This window comes from Cervus canadensis, chromosome 2, assembly GCF_019320065.1.
Source record: "Cervus canadensis isolate Bull #8, Minnesota chromosome 2, ASM1932006v1, whole genome shotgun sequence".
Classification (NCBI taxonomy): domain Eukaryota; kingdom Metazoa; phylum Chordata; class Mammalia; order Artiodactyla; family Cervidae; genus Cervus; species Cervus canadensis.
In genome coordinates this window covers 74,468,627-74,488,565 of record NC_057387.1, presented here as the reverse complement: position 1 = coordinate 74,488,565, position 19,939 = coordinate 74,468,627, and the positions used below count along the sequence as shown (strand labels likewise).

General features: G+C 38.2%; 1 protein-coding gene across 7 annotated transcripts in view; it reads left to right on the top strand.

The window, feature by feature from the left end:
* The window catches only part of SGIP1 (SH3GL interacting endocytic adaptor 1), a 228,096-nt gene that overhangs the window by 104,629 nt on the left and 103,528 nt on the right, over positions 1 to 19,939 (top strand). For 4 of the 7 annotated variants that reach the window (XM_043461046.1, XM_043461044.1, XM_043461043.1 and 1 more), the window contains 4 exons: positions 1,563 to 1,634; positions 6,010 to 6,066; positions 11,158 to 11,212; positions 11,914 to 12,089. In XM_043461046.1, coding sequence (XP_043316981.1) covers positions 1,563 to 1,634; positions 6,010 to 6,066; positions 11,158 to 11,212; positions 11,914 to 12,089 — 360 coding nt within the window. The remainder of the gene's footprint in view (positions 1 to 1,562; positions 1,635 to 6,009; positions 6,067 to 11,157; positions 11,213 to 11,913; positions 12,090 to 19,939) is intronic. The other 3 variants (XM_043461048.1, XM_043461047.1, XM_043461045.1) reach the window with 1 other exon arrangement.

The window sequence follows — 19,939 nt, the reverse complement described above, 5'->3', positions numbered from 1 at the left end:
TGCACCTGGTACCTGGCACAGTACTGGTGTGCAACAGGTGACTCTGCGTATGTGCTGTGTCCGTAAGCCCAGCTGTGATTCTGCAGACGCACCCACCCTAAGACAGGGCTTCATCCCTGAGTTCCCCAAGCCCTCCGTCATTGCCGCCATGCCCAGTCACGTCAAGTTATTTACCAGCAGATGCGCCCTCTTTGTTCCTTAATTGGAAATGCCACGAATGTATCACATTGGTCATGATATTAGAAAAGAGGAGTTATTTAATTTTGATTTCTCAGGAAATAATGCACACCTCTTTGGAAAATAGGCTGCATTCAAAATAAATTTATGTTCTCGGAAACAGGGTGTACAGCTTCCTAGGTAATTGGACATTGTTAGCCAGCTGCTTATTTTACCACTTGGAAATGTGCTTCTAGTCTTCTCTACGTACTATGGGCACCAAATTTTGAGCACGCCTTCTCAGACTAGTTGCTATAGAAGTCCAACATCTCTATTTGCATTCAGTCCCTGGAAATCTCAACCTGATTTCCCTTCAGACTCAGACTGATTTCTTTAAGACCTTATGTCAGTGGAGCCAGTCCACTTTTACATGGCTGAGTAAGCTTTAAAGTGATTTCTTTTTGAATATCTGAAGTTGAAACTTATGGTTTCACTAATGTGGTTCTACAAACTACAGGTGGTGTACCCACTTCATGCTTATATATGACTTTGTCAACACAGGAGTTACGCAACAGGTTTAACTGTTTAAATTCAGTTTCTGCAAATCCAGTGAAGCCCATCTTTGGTGACAAGGCTTTTGAGGTTTTGTCTGCAGAGGCTCTGTAGCTGGGCTGCATGTAGCAAGATGGGCTTGCCTTGCCCGCCACTGGTCAAATATGCCCACTCCTGGCCAAGCTGTCTGTCTCGAAGTTTGAGGCTTTAGGCATCTGTGTGGCAGTGCTGTCTAACCCAGAGACAAACTCTGCCTTGTGCAGGACACACTCTGAGTTTTTCCTAAGCAGTTCAGGTTTCCATCCACACCTAGACTGGGGGACTGGATGTCATAGTCATTGCTCCGAGGAGACCTCAGCTCATCCTGAACACGTGTGCAGGAAAGGGTCCAGGTTTGGAGCTGGCAGCTGTGTCTCTGGGTCTTGCTGTCTCCCCATAAGGCTATGATCCAGGGAAATACACAGTGCAGCTAGCCTTTTCAGACTGCCATTAGAAACACAACTATTTTTATTCAGTCTCTGGTGTGTCCCAGTGTTTGTCTCTACCTGTAAATTAAGTGCTGGCTGAATGAGGACTGGATTCACATCAGCCTTGGTGCCTGGGACACCTCTTTCCCCTTCTCCCTTCTTCTCCTGGCCTAGCCACACTGGCCTGCTGAATAGAGCCTCATTATGGGCCCCAAAGTCCACTCTTTGCTCCGAGAACCCTGCCAAGATTGGTAGGCCCTCCAATTTGGCCTAGATGTTGTTTCCTCTATGGTATGTTTGCTGACTCCATGTGATTCTTTATATGTGTCTTGAAGAACAAACAGATCCTTTAACAACTTTTTTCTACATGAAAACAATCAATTCCAGCAGCCCAGCCCACATGAACCACCCTACAATAACAAAGCAGAGTGCGCGCGTGAAGGAGGAAAAAAAGTTTCGGTAAGGAAACAGATTTTAGTTTAAAATTTCCAAGGGGTTGTAGAAACAGTGAGTAAAATCCCAATTTGAAATTTGAAAACACCAAAGCATTTAAGACTCTTTCTTAGATAGTATTTCCCAATACTGGGGCCAATTTTTAAATCAACTATATAGATTGTATATGTTGATGTCTGAATATACTTTTAAAAAAGTGATCAGGCATAAGAGACATGACTATGTCTTAGACGAAGGACAGCAATTCAGATTTTTTTAAAAATCTGCTATCTATAAGAAAACTTTAGCTATAATATAAACAGCATTATGCAAATTGAGTAGTCATTTGTTAGGGTAAGCACTATCTAAGTAACATCAGGAATTCAGCAGGACTTGGGCCTGAGGGACCTAAGGTACCTGCCAGTGGACTTGGGGTGCTGATCCTGGTGGCCCAGACTGTACAAAAATGATAGCTCTGTTGTTCAAAATAGTGGCCACATGTGGCTATTTAAAGTTCAGTCCTCACTTAATGGCCATCAACAGATGAATGGATAAATATATAGTGCATATATGCAATGGAATATTAATCATAAAAAGTGATAAAATAGTGCCATTTGCATCAACATGGATAGATCTAGAGATGATCATACTGAGGGAAGTAAGGCAAAGATGAACATCATATTATATGATATCACTTATATGTGAAATCTAAAACAAAAAAAATACAAATGAACCCATTTATAAAACAAAAATAGACTCACAGACATAGAAAACAAGCATGTTTATCAAGGAAAAAGTCAAGGGGAGAAGGTATAAATTAGGAATTTGAGATTAATAGATATACACTACTATATGTAAAGTGTCTGCCTGCAATGCAGGAGACCCGGGTTCAATCCCTGGGTCAGGAAGATCCCCTGGAGAAGGGAAATGGCAGTCCACTCCAGTATTCTTGCCTGGAAAATTCCATGGACTGAGGAGCCTGGTGGGCATACAGTTCATGGGGTCGCAAAGAGTTGGACACGACTGAGCAACTTCACTATGTGTAGAATAAACAACAAGGACCTACTTTATAGCACAGGGAACTATATTCAATATCTTGTAATAACCTATAATGGGAAAAAGTGTGTGTGTATATATATATATATATATATAATTGAATCACTTTGCTGTATACCTGAAACATTATAAAGCACCTATACTTCAGTTAAATAAATACTTATTTTTTTAATTTTTAAAAATAAAATAAAATTCTTCAGTGACATTCGCCACGTTTTAAGCACTCCATAGCTACTTGTGGCTAGATGCCACCATATCGGACAACACACATACAGAACATTTACTTCTTCACAGATAGTTCTATTGGACAGTGCTATTCTATAGAGTTATTTACAAAGTGAGACAAGTCTATCTCAATGGCAAAAAGATAATATTTAGGCAGCATTTCACATGTCTTTAATACTTCTCACCAAAGAGCACAATGTGGCCATGATCCTGGAAAAGAGGAACATCCACAGTTAAAGTTAAGAACTTTGATGAATGTATAATTGAATGCAATTTTACTACACTTATTGATCTAACCAATCATATTATCTGAGAGGAGATAATAAGCTTGACCAAAGTAAAATACCTATTAAAACATGATCAATATTGCTATCAGCCTTGATTATCTTTAAATAACAGTCATATATTCAAGTTTTAGAAGTGATTCATGAGAATTGTGGATTTTAGAAAATATAGAAAAGAATTTTAAAAATACATACCTTATACTCCAAGAGAAAAATCACTGTTTATATTGAATATGTTGGTGAATAGCCAACATTGCTCTAAATATTAAGCCTAATTTTTACATATTTCCCCACTTAAATTACATTCTTCCATGGTTTTACACAGTTTTCCAATTGAAAATCAATAGAGCCATTACCTCCATATCACCACTATGAGCTGCTTAAATTGTTAAACGGGGAGAATTTCTTCCTTAGAGTTTTACCAGAAGAATTTCAACCAGGTTCTACATTAGCTCTAACTTGATAATTTCCACTTGCAAAATCAAATATATTTGTAACAATTCACTAGTGTGAATGATGCTAAATTGCTAATTTCTCTAATAGAACTGTGTGTATATATGTGTGTGTATGTGTGTTTTTAATATCAACCCAAAAGAATGTACTATTATGATTTGTTGTTTGTGTTTAGTATTTATGTTTAAAGTGTTCTTATTTTAAAATAAATTTCTTTTTATAGACTTTGCTTTCTCTTTATCACAGTCTTCCATTGGTTTCCATGGAAACTGAGAAACTTTCTCTCAGCCCAGATCTAGAAAATTCAAAAAAACTGAGGAACTTTTGTATTTCTAATATTGCCAGTAAAGAAATACACGCACTCATTTTGTCTTTTTTTTTTTTTAAATTAGTTGGAGGCTAATTACTTCACAACATTTCAGTGGGTTTTGTCATACATTGATATGAATCAGCCCATTTTGTCTTTGTTTAGCTGAACCTATCAACTATCTTGATCTTGAAGGGCTTTGGTTACAGAGATGAGATTATCATGGAAGCAAACATCTGTAGAACTTCAAAAATTTTGAACTCAGTAATTTATCTAATCTCTTTGGTTTTTAGATAGCAATTCTTTGTAATAAAGAATTAAGGACTAAAAGATCTATTAATAGTACTATACTGATCACAGAATTCATAAGTTTAGTTTTTTGAGATCAGCTTAGTTCATTTGATTTCCCATTACTCTAAATTACATAAAATTTTGCAAGGAAGACATATGCAAACATTGGTAAAGTAGAAATTTAAAAAAAAAACAAGTATGACAAAAAGGAAGAACCATGCCATTCACCACAAGAGAGATTTTTTATTATGAGATGACATGTCCTCAAAAGTATCTTCATAGGTTATACAGGTGCAACATTGATGTGGCAAGTTTTTAAAACAACCTTTGTTTAAATAGCAAAGAATATCATTGAAGCACTAATTCAATGAAGGCAATTCTGTGAGAAGCTTAAAATGATGTAGTCTGATTAAGCATATAATCTTTGTCAGGAGCAAGACAAAGAAGAGGGATATGGGGCATGAGCCCTTTGTCCCAGTGTGTTGGTTGGTGGAGGCAGGACAGAATTTGTGCATTTGTAAGTTCTAGTGCGGTGTTGGTATATGGGAAGAAACAGGAAAATAACGGACACATTATCTATTCCTTGCACACTGTTTCCCCTCACTCAACCACTGCTAGTTCTTAGAGTGCCCAATCAACATGCAGTATCAATCAATGATGATGTTACTAGGTTACCTCCGGTTTGGATTTTTAGTGATCCTGCATGCATAGATGAAAAGGTTTCTTCTCCAACCTACTTGTCAAATGGTGTCAGCTGTTAACATTGTAGTTCAACCAGCCTTCATTTGTGATTGCAAAATTAGGTGTCCTGTCCTCAAGCCTCATTCGTCAGCATCCGATGTGTGTTGTTGTGAGATCCATGAGTGCTCAGTGACATATCGTCGCTCTATGTGCTAACAACAGGAATGTTGTTGAATGGACTCTCCATTACCAACCTCATCTGTGTTTTTATCCTTTGCTCATGAGAAATAGAGAATCCTAGAAATTTCAGTTTGAATGATACCACATCCTTGCTCAAGTTCTCTTGGCCGTACATGTCATGGCAGTACCAGGGCTGAAAATAGAACTTTAAGATAATTCGGAGAGAATAATGCTGATACCCAGTCCTCTCATAATGATGTGTGCTCATGGAGGCCTAGCATGCATGGATGATAGAAATCCACAATTAATCCTCAAATTGTGTTTTAGTAATTTCATAAGAAAAGTCACTTGAAAAGAACATCAACATTATTTTTTAATACTTAGAGGCTGAGTTAACTAATTTGAATCTGATTCCCTTTATATTTTATCAAGGGTGTTTAGGAAAACTTGAGTCAGTGTTAGAAAAGCTGAAAGAAGATGAATTAATGACTTGGATGAATATTTTCTGGATATGTTGGAAATAACTGTGTATGAGAATAACGTGGGTCAAAATATTTCCATTTAAATACGTACATATTGAATACATCTGATTATATCCCCTGAGGTATAGAGGATTAAATAATACATAGGGGCTGCTGATTCTTTAGTAATTATATAACATTTGAGTAGCTAGTTGTTAATAATCCCTATGCGTATCCTACAGTCTTTTGTGAAGTAAGTGTGTAAATTCTTTATGCAGTGTCATGGCAATTCAATTTACCATTCACTTACACCAATGTGGTTGCTTAATAGGCTGCTCTAAAGTGTCTTTCCAGTGCTAGATTTTGATAGCTCTTGCTAAATGCAGATAAGACAAGTTTTCTTTTGTTTCTTTTATATTAATTCAAATGTTTCTTTTCTAAATGTATTTTCAAATTTATTACAGAAGAAAAGCAATGGAGCACCAAATGGATTTTATGCAGAAATTGATTGGGAAAGATATGTGAGTATCAGATTGTTTTTATAAATATTTCAGTGTGAAAAAGAGTCAAGGCATGCTTATATTTAAAATAGAGCATAGAAATGAGTGAAACATCTCATTTAGGAAGTGCTGGCACAATTAGCCTGGTATAGAGGCTAAGAGCACTAGAGTCTGTTAGACCTGAGTTTGAGACCTGACCCCTCCATGGAATAGCTACGTGTGGCTTTGGTTATTTGCTGGCCACCATAAATGAAGTCAGTAGTTACTTTATAGCATTATTGAGAGGATTCAATGAGCTAACTATTTGCAGAATATTTCAGTAGCCTGCCTAGCCTGGCATGCATGTTCAAAAAACACTTTTTAAAATATTAACTCTTTCAGTCCTAATTATATTGATAAGCAGCTTTGAGTATTGAGTCAAGTCAGTTCATGTCTAGGCCTTGATTTTGCAATGTCCTAGTCTGTTCAGGTGGCTATAACAAATTTGCCAAAAACTGAATGGCTTGTAAACACAAACATTTATATCTAACAGTTTTGGAGCCTGGGAAGTCCAGGATCATGATACCAGCAGATTCGGTGTCTGGTTGAGTGCCCACTTCCTGGTTCATAGAAGGCACCTTCTAACTGTAACCTCACTGTGGTCTCTTTTATAAGGGCATTAATCCCAATCATGCAGTCTCCTCCCTTGTGACCTAATCACCCCCAAAGGCCTCAATTCCTAATACCATTACCTTGGGGTTTGGATTTCAACATATAAATTTGGGAGCAATACAAATATTCCTACCATAGCATATGAAAATTATTCTAGCCTCATGGTACAGATTTTTCCCAAGTCAAATGACAAAGAGTTGTTTCTTCCCAAGGATTAAGGGTGAATCCCAGTGGAGACCTAAACTCTCCTTGTAATTCCCCCAGTAGCCAGTTAACCTCATCACCACACACTTCACCAGCCACAACAGGATGGACAAAATTGCTCTTATATTTCTAACCATAGAAAACATATAGGCCATATTCACATCAAAAATCACTTTTATTGCATACCAAGTGCCTAAATTCATAATTCCTACAAAATGCCTTTGTACTTACAACTTAGGTGACTGTCTGACCCAACCTCCTCTTTCATAAAAATTAAACTTGATGTTAATGCATTTGCACATTTGTTAAGAATTTCACTTTTTTAAATACCAACATTCATATTATGACATGCTACTAAATTCTTACCACCTTTTTGTTGTTCAGTTGTTAAGTCATGTCCATCTCTTTGTGACCCTGTGGACTGCAGCATGCCAGGTTTCCCTTTGCGTCACTATCTCCCGGAGCATGCTCAAACTCATGTCCATTGAGTCAGTGATACCATCAAACCATCTCATCCTCTGCCGACCCCTTCTCCTCCTGCCCTCAGTCTTTCCCAGCATCAGGGTCTTTTCCAGTGAGTCAGCTCTTCAAATCAGGTGGTCAAAGTATTGGAAGCTTCAACATTAGTCTTTCCAGTTCAGGGTTGATTTCCTTTAATATTGACTGGTTTGTTCTTGCTGTCCAAGGGACTCTCAAGAGTGTTCTCCAGCATCACAGTTTAAAAGAATCATTTCTTCGGTGCTCAGCTTTCTTTATGGTCTAACTCTCCCTTCCACACATGACTACTGAAAAAAACATAGCTTTGACTATACAGACCTTTGTCTGCAAAGTGATGTCTTTGCTTTTTAATACACTGTCTAGGTTTGTCAGAGCTTTTCTTCCAAGGAGCGAGCATCTTTTAATTTCAAAGCTGCAGTAACCTTCTGCAGTGATTTTGGAGCCCAAGAAAATAAAATCTGCCACTGTGTTTTACCACCTTTGAAGGTGAATACTACATTACCTGCATTTTATAGAAAGAAAAACTGACTGTCAAGAAAATTCAATTATTCATGCCACCCATACACTCCAGAACATGTCATTCTGTCAACCTCATTACCTGGTCATCCCTTATACCTGTTTCCCAGTGTTGAAATCTTTTTTATATTTTCTGCAGTTCAATTCCCTAGATCTGTGACAGCCCCTGTGTTGCCCCATGGGCTTCTCTGGTAGCTCAGCTGGTGAAGAATCCACCTGCAATGCAGGAGACCCCAGTTCAATTCCTGGGTTGAGAAGAACCCCTGGAAAAGGGATAGGCTACACACTCCAGTACTCTTGGGCTTTCCTGTTGGCTCAGATGGTAAAGAATCCACCTACAATTAGGGAAACTTGAGTTTGATCCCTGAGTTGGGAAGATCCCCTGGAGGGGGGCATGGCAACCCACTCCAGTATTCTTGCCTGGAGACTCCCCATGGACAGAGAAGCCTGGTAGGCTATAGTCCATGGAGTTGCGAAGAGTCAGACATGACTGAGCGACTAAGCATAGCACAGCATTTTACCCCACATCCAAATTGTTCATAAATAATATTATAAGGGAAGTTACTAAATATGTTAAGGACAGGTAATCTTTTTCTCAAAATTAGCACTTTTTCACCTAAAAATAATTTTGTTGTATTTTGTAGGATTTTGTAGAATTTTTGTTATAACAAAAATTTTGTTATATTTTATAGACATCTTTAATGCACAGGAATGGGATACTCTAAGCAAAAAAGAAGCATGATAATTAAAATACAAAATTATTATTGATGATTCATCAGTATTTGATTATTGATGAATAATCAAGAAATAGTTGATTATTCATCAAGTATTTCTGATTCTCCATCCAACCCTAAACCTTAGTGCTATCTTTAACAACTTGTGAGTGTTTAAAGAAAGCAGAATTTCCCTCAAATTTGCTTGGTCCTAAAAGTTATTCAGGTCATAGGAATTATGGTTATAATTATATTAATACACTAGACTCCACTTTCTTTAAGTAATAAGAAAGATTTTATTCTAAAGAGACTGTATCATTGTGTTTTTGGCAGGGATGGATGTGGCCTTTAAGCAAAGCTCTAAAATTTAAGTAAGGTTTAACTGACTTCATATTTGAGGGAAGAGACTTTCAGGCAAAAAGGAGGATTTTTATGAGGATCCAGAAGTAGGAAGAAGCTTGCAGTGATCAAATCTCATATGTCAACAGTGGGAAGAAGGCCCTGAGAGAATCAGGCAGGGCCTTGTGGGTTATTTAATGGTGCTAGGTTATCATTCTAAATGCAGTAAAAAGGCAGGGACAGGTTTTTAGCAGGAAAGTAACCTTAATACTCTTGCACTTAAAAAAAAAAACAACTAACTTTGAGTACTGAAAGTACAAAAGGGAGATAATAAATGCTCAATAAATGGCAACTTTTCCATGGCACTCAGGCCCTCTTTTCTCTCTGTGGTCATGGCTTATATGTTGCTTCAGTGACTCCAAGATCTCTCTCTCTCCAGCTCTGTTCTCTTTCTTCCAGTCCTATAACCTCAACTTCAGGAGGCCACCTTTGAACTCTGCCCCCTCTTCCCCTCTCAAGCACCAAGTTTAGTCTCAAAACACCTGGGGTCAAGACCCAGGTCTGTCATTTGCTAGATGTATTTCCTAGAGAAATGGCATCTGATTTCTCTTAGTTTCCTCCATGGTGGATGGGATGACTCTTTCCATGTATGATTGCTATGAGGCTTCCCCGGTGGCTCAGACGGTAAAGAATCCACCTACAGTGAAGGAGACCCAGGTTCGATCTCTGGGTCGGGAAGATCTCCTGGAGGAAGAAATGGCTACTCACTCCAATATTCTTGCCTGGAGAATTCCATGGACAGAGGAGCCTGGCGGGCTACAGCCCATGGAGTCACAAAGAGTCGGACATAACTGAACAACTAACACACACACACACACACACACACGATTGCTATGAATAGTCAGTGAAACAAAATGTAGGTCATAGTACTGACCATATAACAGGAACTAAGATATGACAACACTAATCCCAATCATGCAGACTTTTATCTTTCTTATCTTTTTCCTAAAAATCTTAGTTGCCTCCTGTTAGAATGAGTTCAGCCAGGAGTACTCCCAGGATGTGATGGAAGAAATCTTGGAATCTTCTTGAACATTTCCTCTCCTTTTTCTCCTATGACCAATCTGTGACTGAGAACTCACAATCTGTCCTTCCAAATGTCCTCAATTCATCCCTTCCCAAAACTAACAACTTGGTCCTCCTTAGCACATCTCACCTGAATTGTTGCAAGTATCATGAGTTAGTTTTCCTTTCTCCAGTTTCTTCTGTCCCCAGTCTATCCTCAGCATATTTTCAACACCTCATGATTCTGCTTTCAGCAAGTGCTGTGCTTAGTCACTCGGTCGTGTCCGACTCTGCAACCCCATGGACTGTAGCCTGCCAGACTCCTTGTCCATGGGGATTCTCCAGGCAAGAATACTGAAGTGGGTTGCCATGCCCTCCTCCAGGGGATCTTCTAATCCCGGGAATCAAACCCAGGTCTCCCACATTGCCAACAGATTCTTTACCATCTGAGCCACCAGGGAAGCTTTCAGCATGTCCCACCCTAATTGAGAAGCTACAGTAGCCATGTCAAGTCCAGACTTTTCCCCTAGAATGTTGCCCGCCCCCACCCGTCTTCTTTTCCACGGTCTTCCCTCCCCATACAGCTTCCTCTCCAGTCCTGTCATCTTCATCTCCCTCTCCCTTTCACCGTGAGAATCATACTGTCCAATCCTACCTTGGTGTCTTGGTACAATCTCTTCCTCACCACGGACTCGCCTCTCCTCTCCGTCTGACCCAAAAGGCACACAGAGACTCCCTGATTCTTCCAGATCTCACAAATTTCCTTTCCTTTCAGACTCTTATCAGTAATATTTTGTGTTTTGCCTTTTCTTTGAACTTCTGACTACCAGAATACAGACAAAAGATAATTTGCATGTTGTATCCCCACCATGTTGCTTAACATAATCCTTGGCTTATAGGAAATGCATGATTCTCTTTGAGCATTTTCTTTCACTGACAATTGACTTCTAGTTTATTTTCCCAATAGGAAGACTCTCTAAATATCCTTGAGTAAATTTATAAACGTATAGCATTCAAAACAAGAGGCATGTCTATAGCCTTAACTAGATGATTCTTGAAGGAATGTGAGTAATTTCTTTACCATTGTCAGGACAATGATTGTTTAATGTGCACTTGTATTTTATAGAATTCCCCAGAGCTGGATGAAGAAGGTTACAGCATCAGACCTGAGGAACCCGGCTATATCCTTTCTTTATATTTTAAACTTAATTTCCATTTGCTTTCAGAAAGTAGGATGATAAATTTAGGATTTGCAGAAGTGCCGAAACTCAAGCTTCTCAAGTCCTGTTGTCACTAGTATTGGAGATGAATAAACAGCACAGAGAACAGGCTGATCACTAACAGGCAGGCATTTTGCCTTAATCTATTCATAGGAAAGAGAGAGAGGAGAAAGAAAAATTGCGCTGAAAAACAATTGTGCAAATTGTGGGTGCTGGGTTGTCTTCTAAAATCTGATATGATAACACTACTTATGGTGGCTGGGAGATAGCTCTGACTTGTGCTTTCCCCACAAACCATCTCTGGTCAGAGCAGGTCACACTCTGAAGCACAAAAAGTCATCACAAATCCTTCACAGAGTGGCCTTGTGTCTCCTGTGGTAAGAGGAAATCCCCATGGGCCTATAACTGTGAGTGCTGAGTGTGACACACATAATGGACTTTGGAACCATTGCTCCTTGAAATTTGTCCTCCTTAATCATGTTCCAAGGAAAGGTGGATAAATTCTGACTCTTTCCTGCTTTACACTTTGATTTTTGTTTTGCTTTGATTTTCTGCCACCCAAGTGTGCTTCTGCTGCGTCTTTGTGCAATCACTCTTATCTTGTACTCATCATTGCCTCTGAGTAGAAAAGACAGAGTTATGCATCTTTAACTGTGTTTTACCTACCAAAGGAAAGCACTTTTATTCTTCGAGTGAATCGGAAGAGGAAGAAGAATCACACAAGAAGTTTAATATCAAGATTAAGCCATTGCAAGCTAAAGACATTCTTAAGAACGCTGCAACTGTAGATGAACTGAAGGCATCAATAGGCAACATTGCACTTTCCCCATCACCGGTGGTGAGTGGCTTTTTATTTCAAGCTTTGGTGAGGTTGGATTGACCGCTGTGCTCTGCCCATACATGTCAAGTAAATCAGAAACTCTTTAAGCTGAAAGCTGCATATGGTCATGATTTTATGAACTCTATAAACCTGAAACAGCTCATTCTAGCTATGGAAAATTATGCTTATTTTATATTGCAGTTTTTGTGCTTTTCAAAGTGGGATCACATTTGTTTTTGACGTTTTCCTGCTAGTATTTTTCAAAGGAGGAAAAAATAACAAACATTATCCAGACTTACTTCTGAAACAATTAAAAAAATATGAAGTTTACATATTTACTAACAAAGATTTTTAAAAACACATTTTAATGTCTTATTTTATGGTGCAACACATAAAAACTCATGGAAAGAAAACCAAGGAGATTGCTTTCTTTAGGGAAAAATCCTTTTCATTGCCAGTGCTTCAAAAAGAAATATTAATCTAATAAACCATAGTCTAAAAAGATATTAAAACTCACAAGCTTCATTATATTTTGTTATCAAATTGTCTTAAAGACTCTATTTAGATACCCCAAATACAGATATGCCTTATTTATATTAATCAAATTGGTATTTTTCTGCAATTTGTACTTCTTTTCCAATTCTCATCTACTAAATTTCTCTAGCTGCATTCTAAGTTCCAGCATTTACAGTGTTTTCTCTATAGTGCTTGATCAATGCTGCAATTGTTTTCTAAAAATAACTGTGAAGAGCAGATGAAGGCTCTTGTACTAGGAGCTAATATATTCTTAGCTTCTTGGCATCTTCTCTAGAGAGATGTGATCTCCCAGCAGCATTTCCCATGAATGAGATAGTTAATAAATGCTGGACCATTTTTCCTATGCTTTTGGAAAATACCAACTAACAGTTCTATAGGAGTTGTAATCACCCATCCTTTGGGTGCCTGCCTGGGATGGATAAAATCTCTAATGATGCTTTCTTTAGTGCTTATAATGGCCTTTACCACTGCTGTTAGAATCAACTAACATGACTGCTGATAGTAATCAACCACAGCAAATAATATGTCAGATAATTTTTAATCATATACTCACTTGCCATCTTAAGATGTCTTCTTGAAAAGGGAATCATGACATATACTAGTTTCCTTTCCCTTCTGTAATGGAAGGTACAAATTTTAAACTCACATATTGGTCTGTAATATAAGCAGTTTGTAGTAACAAGGCCATTTTAAATGTGCACACTTTCACTTTTCAGTTGACATCTTTCAAATCATTTTTTACTTACTAAAATATTTTTGTTAATTGTAAAATTTTATTTAAATGATTGAAACCAATTTATATTTACTTCTATTTAGGGTGTAATAGACAGTGGGCATTGGGGAGAACCTGGATAAGTGTAAGAAGCCAAGTTTTTGGAATTCAGTGAACAAATTTACATGAAATAAAACTTATTAGAAAGACCCAGACATGTGGTATTTATTTTCTGAAAGCTAGTTGAATCTAAGATCCTTTCCATCAAAAAGAATATCTCTTCGTATATCTGATTCACTTTGTTGTATAGCAGAAGCTAACACAACATTGTAAAGCAACTCTACTCCAATTAAAAAAAGAAAGAATATGTCTACTCAAGTCATCTCGTAGCTATTCCTCCCACTGCATATGTTGCTAAGGGTATACCAAGGAGAGTGGCTGTCACTCTGAGCTTTTCCCAACACCTGTTTGGTTTTTTTTTTTCCATTTATTTTTATTAGTTGGAGGCTAATTACTTTACAATATTGTAGTGGTTTTTGTCATACATTGACATGAATCAGCCATGGATTTACATGTATTCCCCATCCCGATCCCCCCTCCCACCTCCCTCTCCACCCGATTCCTCTGGGTCTACGAATGGATAAGGAAGCTGTGGTACATATACACCATGGAATATTACTCAGCCATTAAAAAGAATTCATTTGAATCAGTTCTAATGAGATGGATGAAACTGGAGCCCATCATACAGAGTGAAGTAAGCCAGAAAGATAAAGACCAATACAGTATACTAATGCATATATATGGAGTTTAGAAAGATGGTAACGATAACCCTATATGCAAAACAGAAAAAGAGACACAGATGTACCAACACCTGTTTTTAAAGTAAGACATTGACATGATGTGGTTAAGACCGCCAAAAACAGAGAAACGGTGCAAAAACTAAATTGAGACACTCAGAGAAAGTAATCTCAGGGTTGGGCAGACCAGTAGCCCCACAGACCAAGAAAGCCTGGGACCCCACACCACTACTGCCCTGGCATTCCCAGCCAGCTCCCTCTAATGTGAGAACCTACCTCTGTCATTACTATGATTCCCAAATATCCATGATTTTTGACAGTTAGTGTAAGAAAATAAGCTGCGATGGCTACTTTAGGGAAAGATAGGCATGTTTATAGATAAACATAACTATAAAGGGAGAACTGAAAAGATATTCTTGCCTTTAGAATCCTTGTCCTCATCTAGATAACCCACAACCAACTATAGGGATATTTCACAAAGGACATAAATAGAACCTTATCTCCAGAACTGGGTAAATGGAAATAACCTTCTGAAATCCAGTTAGTGTCAGGATAAAAATGAGCAATGTTTTGTACGACTTTAGATGTTTCCAGCCACGCAATCAAATGTTCATACATCTACACTTAATTCAGGTACAAAAAGAGAAATAGGACCTATACCAATTAATGATATATCAGAATATTTGTTAGGCGTTGGTTCTAATGCCACAAAAGCATCAATTGCTACACTAATAGAGTTAAAGAAAATGGTAGGATTCACAACAATGGCTGATATTTCTTTTGAAGAATTTTAAGACAAGGTTGTAATTCACTTCTTTTCATCTACCTGTAAATATGTAGTAAAGAATTGTAACCCATTTGATATCTCTTACCATGAATTTATTTTCTCTTTGTTTGGATAGGTTTACTATATATATTTCATTGTCAAATGACTTGATAAATGAATAAAATGAATGAATGGATGTATGAATGAATCATATATATCTACTTGTGTATACAATATAAACAAACCTATATGAAAATTACTCCTCCCTAAAAAACAAAGCTTCAGCAACATAAAAAATTAAGGTTTTAGCTGCTAGCAAAAATCCTACTATATTGACAAATAAACACAGTTCCAGTCCAGATCTTACCTTGGCTCTTGATTTTTATATAGAAATCAAGTTTTAATATGGACCAGGACAAGGCAAAGCACCAAAAAAAAAAAAAAGAGAGAGAGAGAGAGGAGGATGCAACTCACAATCAAAAGATGCTAATTTCTATTCTTCTCATGTTGTGATCTCCTAATAAGATATCATGAAAGCGTTAGTCAGTCGTGTCCAACTTGTTATGACCTCATGGACTGTAGCCCACCAGGCTCCTCTGTCCATGGAATTCTCCAGACAAAAATACTGGAGTAGGTTGCCATTCCCTTCTCAAGAGATCAAACCTGGATCTCCTGCCTTGCAGGCAGATTCTTTGCCATCTGAGCTACCAGGGAAGCCTTAAGATATTATACTAATAGGGTAAAGAAGGAAAATCACCCAGGTTTGAATTAGGGATTCAACTAGTTTTGAATTAATTGTTGAATTAGGGATATGTATGAGTTAGAATATTGGTAGATGGGCCTCACCAGAAACCAAAATATTAATAGTCATGGCTTAAACAGAATAGATGCTTTATTTCTATTCCACATTGAAGGCAAAGCAGGATGGACTGTAGCCCACCAGGCTCCTCTGACCATGGAATTCTCCAGGCAAGAATACTGGAGTGGGTTGTCATTTGCTCCTCCAGGGAGTCTTCCCAACCCAAGGATCAAATCCACATCTCTTGCCATCTCCTGCACTGGCAGGTGGATTCTTTGCCACTGAGCCACCTGAGAAGCCCAGATACACATATATCCAGCTAAAATCCCAGGCTCTGTCATTAAAAGTCGAAGGAGTGAATGGATACTGATAGACATGGACACAGTTTCTGTGTCACTATATTTTAAATAATCTCAGAGTAATGGGAAATGGGATTTTCCCATTTATCTTAAGTTATTCCCCAAACCTATTGAAATGAGGAAATTTCCCTTTAAAGATTTCTAATCACTGATTTCTAAATACCAGTGATGTTATGTTACATACTAGCCAGCAGCAGGGCTTAAAAATACCAATTTCAGTTAAATATCCATTTATGTGATTGATACAGGTTCCTGCAACAGTAACAGTGCTCCCTCTATCTTATAGAGTTCACTGCTTTTTGAGAAAGACTGCCTCATCATTGAGAGAAATGTGTTAAACAAATTAAACCCAAATGCTGTCTCTGTGTAACTTAGGTTCATGTTATAGTTGTGCTCTTTGGAGGACCGGACAGAGTTCAATCCAAAGGGACTGGACTGTCCAAAAGGATAGAGTCCCTCCTTTTCGCAACAGGTTTTCCATGAAGCATATTATCTCCAACTCCAAGTTTAATGTGCAAGATACTGGGCTCAGTACTGAGGGGTAGGGTGGGCAGAGGGTGGAGGTGAGCTGTTTTGCATGTCCAACAACAGCCTCAGCTAATCATCTGGGGAACTCTTGAGCTAGAATGACCCTTCACATTTGTTCTAAGTTGGGCTGAGATGAATAACCGTTATACTGCTACATCAATCTGTGCTCCATATGGGCTTGCTAAGAAGGGGCATGACCTTGGCCAAGGTGGCTCTCTCCAGCTGTGTCAGACCCTGAAGTGTTGACAGATGAAGGCTGTCTGCCAATGGCACTCCTAACGACTGTGTAAAACACCCTTCTGAAGACAAATCTACCCAGCACATTTTGGCACCTAGGGTTACCACCTTCTCTTCCAAGTGTTTTGTGGCCATTTGTTTAAATAATTTCTTATAGAATCTTAGGACGTAGGCATATAATAATTGAAAAAGCAGATGTCCAGACAGCAGGCCCAGCTCTGCCATGTTCTACCTGTGTAAACTTAGATGAGCCCCATAATTGTTCTGAGATTATATTTCCTGTTCTGTAAAGGAAGGATAATTAAAAAAAAAAAAAAAGGCAGAGACACTACTTTGCCAACAAAGGTCCATCTAGTCAAAGCTATGGGTTTTCCAGCAGTCACGAATGGATGTGAGAGTTGAACTGTAAAGAAAACTGAGTGCCAGAGAATTGATTCTTTTGGACTGTGTGGTGTTGGAGAAGACTCTTGAGAGTCCCTTGGACTGCAAGGAGATCAAAGCAGTCAATCCTAAAGGAAATCAGTCCTGAATATTCATTGGAAGGACTGATGCTGAAGCTGAAGCTCCAGTACTTTGGCCACCTGATGTGAAGAACTGACTCATTGAAGGCAGGAGGAAAAGGGGATGACAGAGGATGAGATGGTTGGATGGCATCACCAATTCGATGGACATGAGTTTGAGCAAGTGCCAGGAGTTGGTGACGGACAGAAAAGCCTGGCACGCTGCAGTCCATGGGATCGTAAAGATTCAGACACAACTGAGAGACTGAACTGAAGGGTGATAATAGTCCTTATGGAGTTTTTCTGCAGGTTATTGTTGGTCTCTGGCAGGATCAAATCTTCTTTGATTTTTTGTCCCCTGTGCTTAGCACAGTACATGGCACATATTGGGCATGCAGATAGTTATTTGATAAATGAGTGAATGGAGAAAGCACACAGAATATCCTAGTAACAGTTCCTGGTGCATAATTAGTACTTTGCAGTTGTTTGTTTCTTTATTACTAGGGTATTATTCAGGGTTCTCCAGAGAAACAGAACTAACAGAATATATGTGTATACGTGATGGTGACTTAGTCACTAAGTCATGTCCGACTCTTGCGACCCATGAACTGTATCCTGCCAGGCTCCTCTGTCCATGGGGTTCTCTAGGCAAGAATACTGGAATGAGTTGCCATTTCCTTCTCCAGTATATGTGATAGATAGATGTATATACGTGATAGATAGATAATAGATGTTGTTGTAACAAATTGGCTTCACATGATTTTGGAGGCTAAGTCCCACAATATGCTCTCCACAAGCTGGAGGCCCAGGAAAGCTGATGGTATAATTCATTTCAGTCTTAAGGCCTGAGAACCAGAAGGGCTAACAGTGTAAATTCCAGTGTGAGGGCGCAAGATGAGAAGAGATGTCCTAGCACAAAAGATGAGTCAGAAAAACAGGGTGAATTCCTCCTTCCTTTCCCTTTTTTTCTCTTTAGATCCTCAATAGATTAGATGATGCTGACCCACATAAGGGAGGGCTATGTACTTTCCTGAGTCCACCAGTTCAAATGCTACCCAAATGCTAATCTTATCTGGAAACACCTTCATAACACATCCAGAAACAATGTCTAACCTGGATACCTGATAGCCAGCCAAGTTGACATAAAATTAACCATCACACTATTATGTATATATGTATGTATGCATTTATTTATTTATATATACTTGTATATACATATTTTAAGATAACTTTTGCTCTTTTATTGAGAGTCATGGGACTATAATGTATCTGTATCTCAAGTCTTGAATTCATTCGAAGAGGTTTGGACAATCTCTTGCCTGTCTTAAACTTTAGTTTTGAACCAAATCTGATTGACCTTTCAGAGGAATTTAAAATCAGTTTTTTCCATACTGGACATTTGTGATTGATATTTCTTTAAGCACAAATAGAGACTTTGTACTTACCCCTGAAGAACCTAGCATATAGTGCTAGTTTATCTTACAGAAAAGATACTGGAATCTGATAGAGTGAACTCAACCTCTTGCAAACTTAAGCAAGTTTCTTAAACCTATTTGAGTATCAGTTTCCTCATAACTAAAATGAAAATAATGAACACCTACCTCACACAGTGGTTGTTGGGATGTCCCTATCTTTCTGTTAATAAAATGTAAAGATTTTTCTTTTAAAGGAGAATATGGAAACAGAGATGTAGGATAAATCACTCTGCTCTCTGCTTCCCTTGGTACCACACACTTTACATTCAGGGTAGAAACTGACCTCTATTACATCTTTCACAAATGGTTTTGTTCTTAAAAGATTTCTCAAAGGGGAAAACAAAAACAACAAGAAGAAATCTTAACATACAGTGGAATACCATTAATTCCCTTTAAAATAATTTGAGGGAGATGCAAATAGACAGCTATTTCAATGACATCACAATTACTCAGACAACTGCGCTCTACCTCTTCGCTGGGGTTGCTGTACACAAGTTACAAAACCTGAGCCATGGTTTCTTCATTAGTGAGTGAAGATAACCCCTGTACCAACTTCACAGGGCTATTATAAGGGTGGAATGAGTTAATTTAGTAAGCACCATATTGTAATATCAGATACTACTTTGAAGGATCATTCTATTGTTAGAATTGTTTGCAGAGTCTGGGGCACATTTTTAAGAATATCATTAAATGGTGATAAATCAGGAAACCCAAATAGCCAGAAGTCATGTAGAGCCAAGACCAGTAACTACTCTTGAGTATCAAACTAGGAAAATGCATTAATAAAATAACTTTTGTGCTGCCTGTAGGTTGATTTTGAAGTCATTCCAGAAGCATTCTTAAATTGTTTTAGCATTCCTAATTTTGTTTTAACAAAATCCCTTGAGTAAGTATGGTGCTTCTTCAGGAAACCCTATTGAAAGCTAGCATTTCCAATGGGATTCTATATTGTGCACCCCCACCAAATTTATTTCAGTGAGAAATGACATCATTTTCCATCCCTCTTCAAATCAGTTCACTAAATATTTGAAGCCAGCACTGAGAGCTAACATCAGAAATATTGGACAGATTTTGTTCAACATTCTTGTTAGCTACAAGCTTATCTTAAAAGGGAAGGAATATATGTATACATATTGCTGATTCACTTTGTTGCATAGC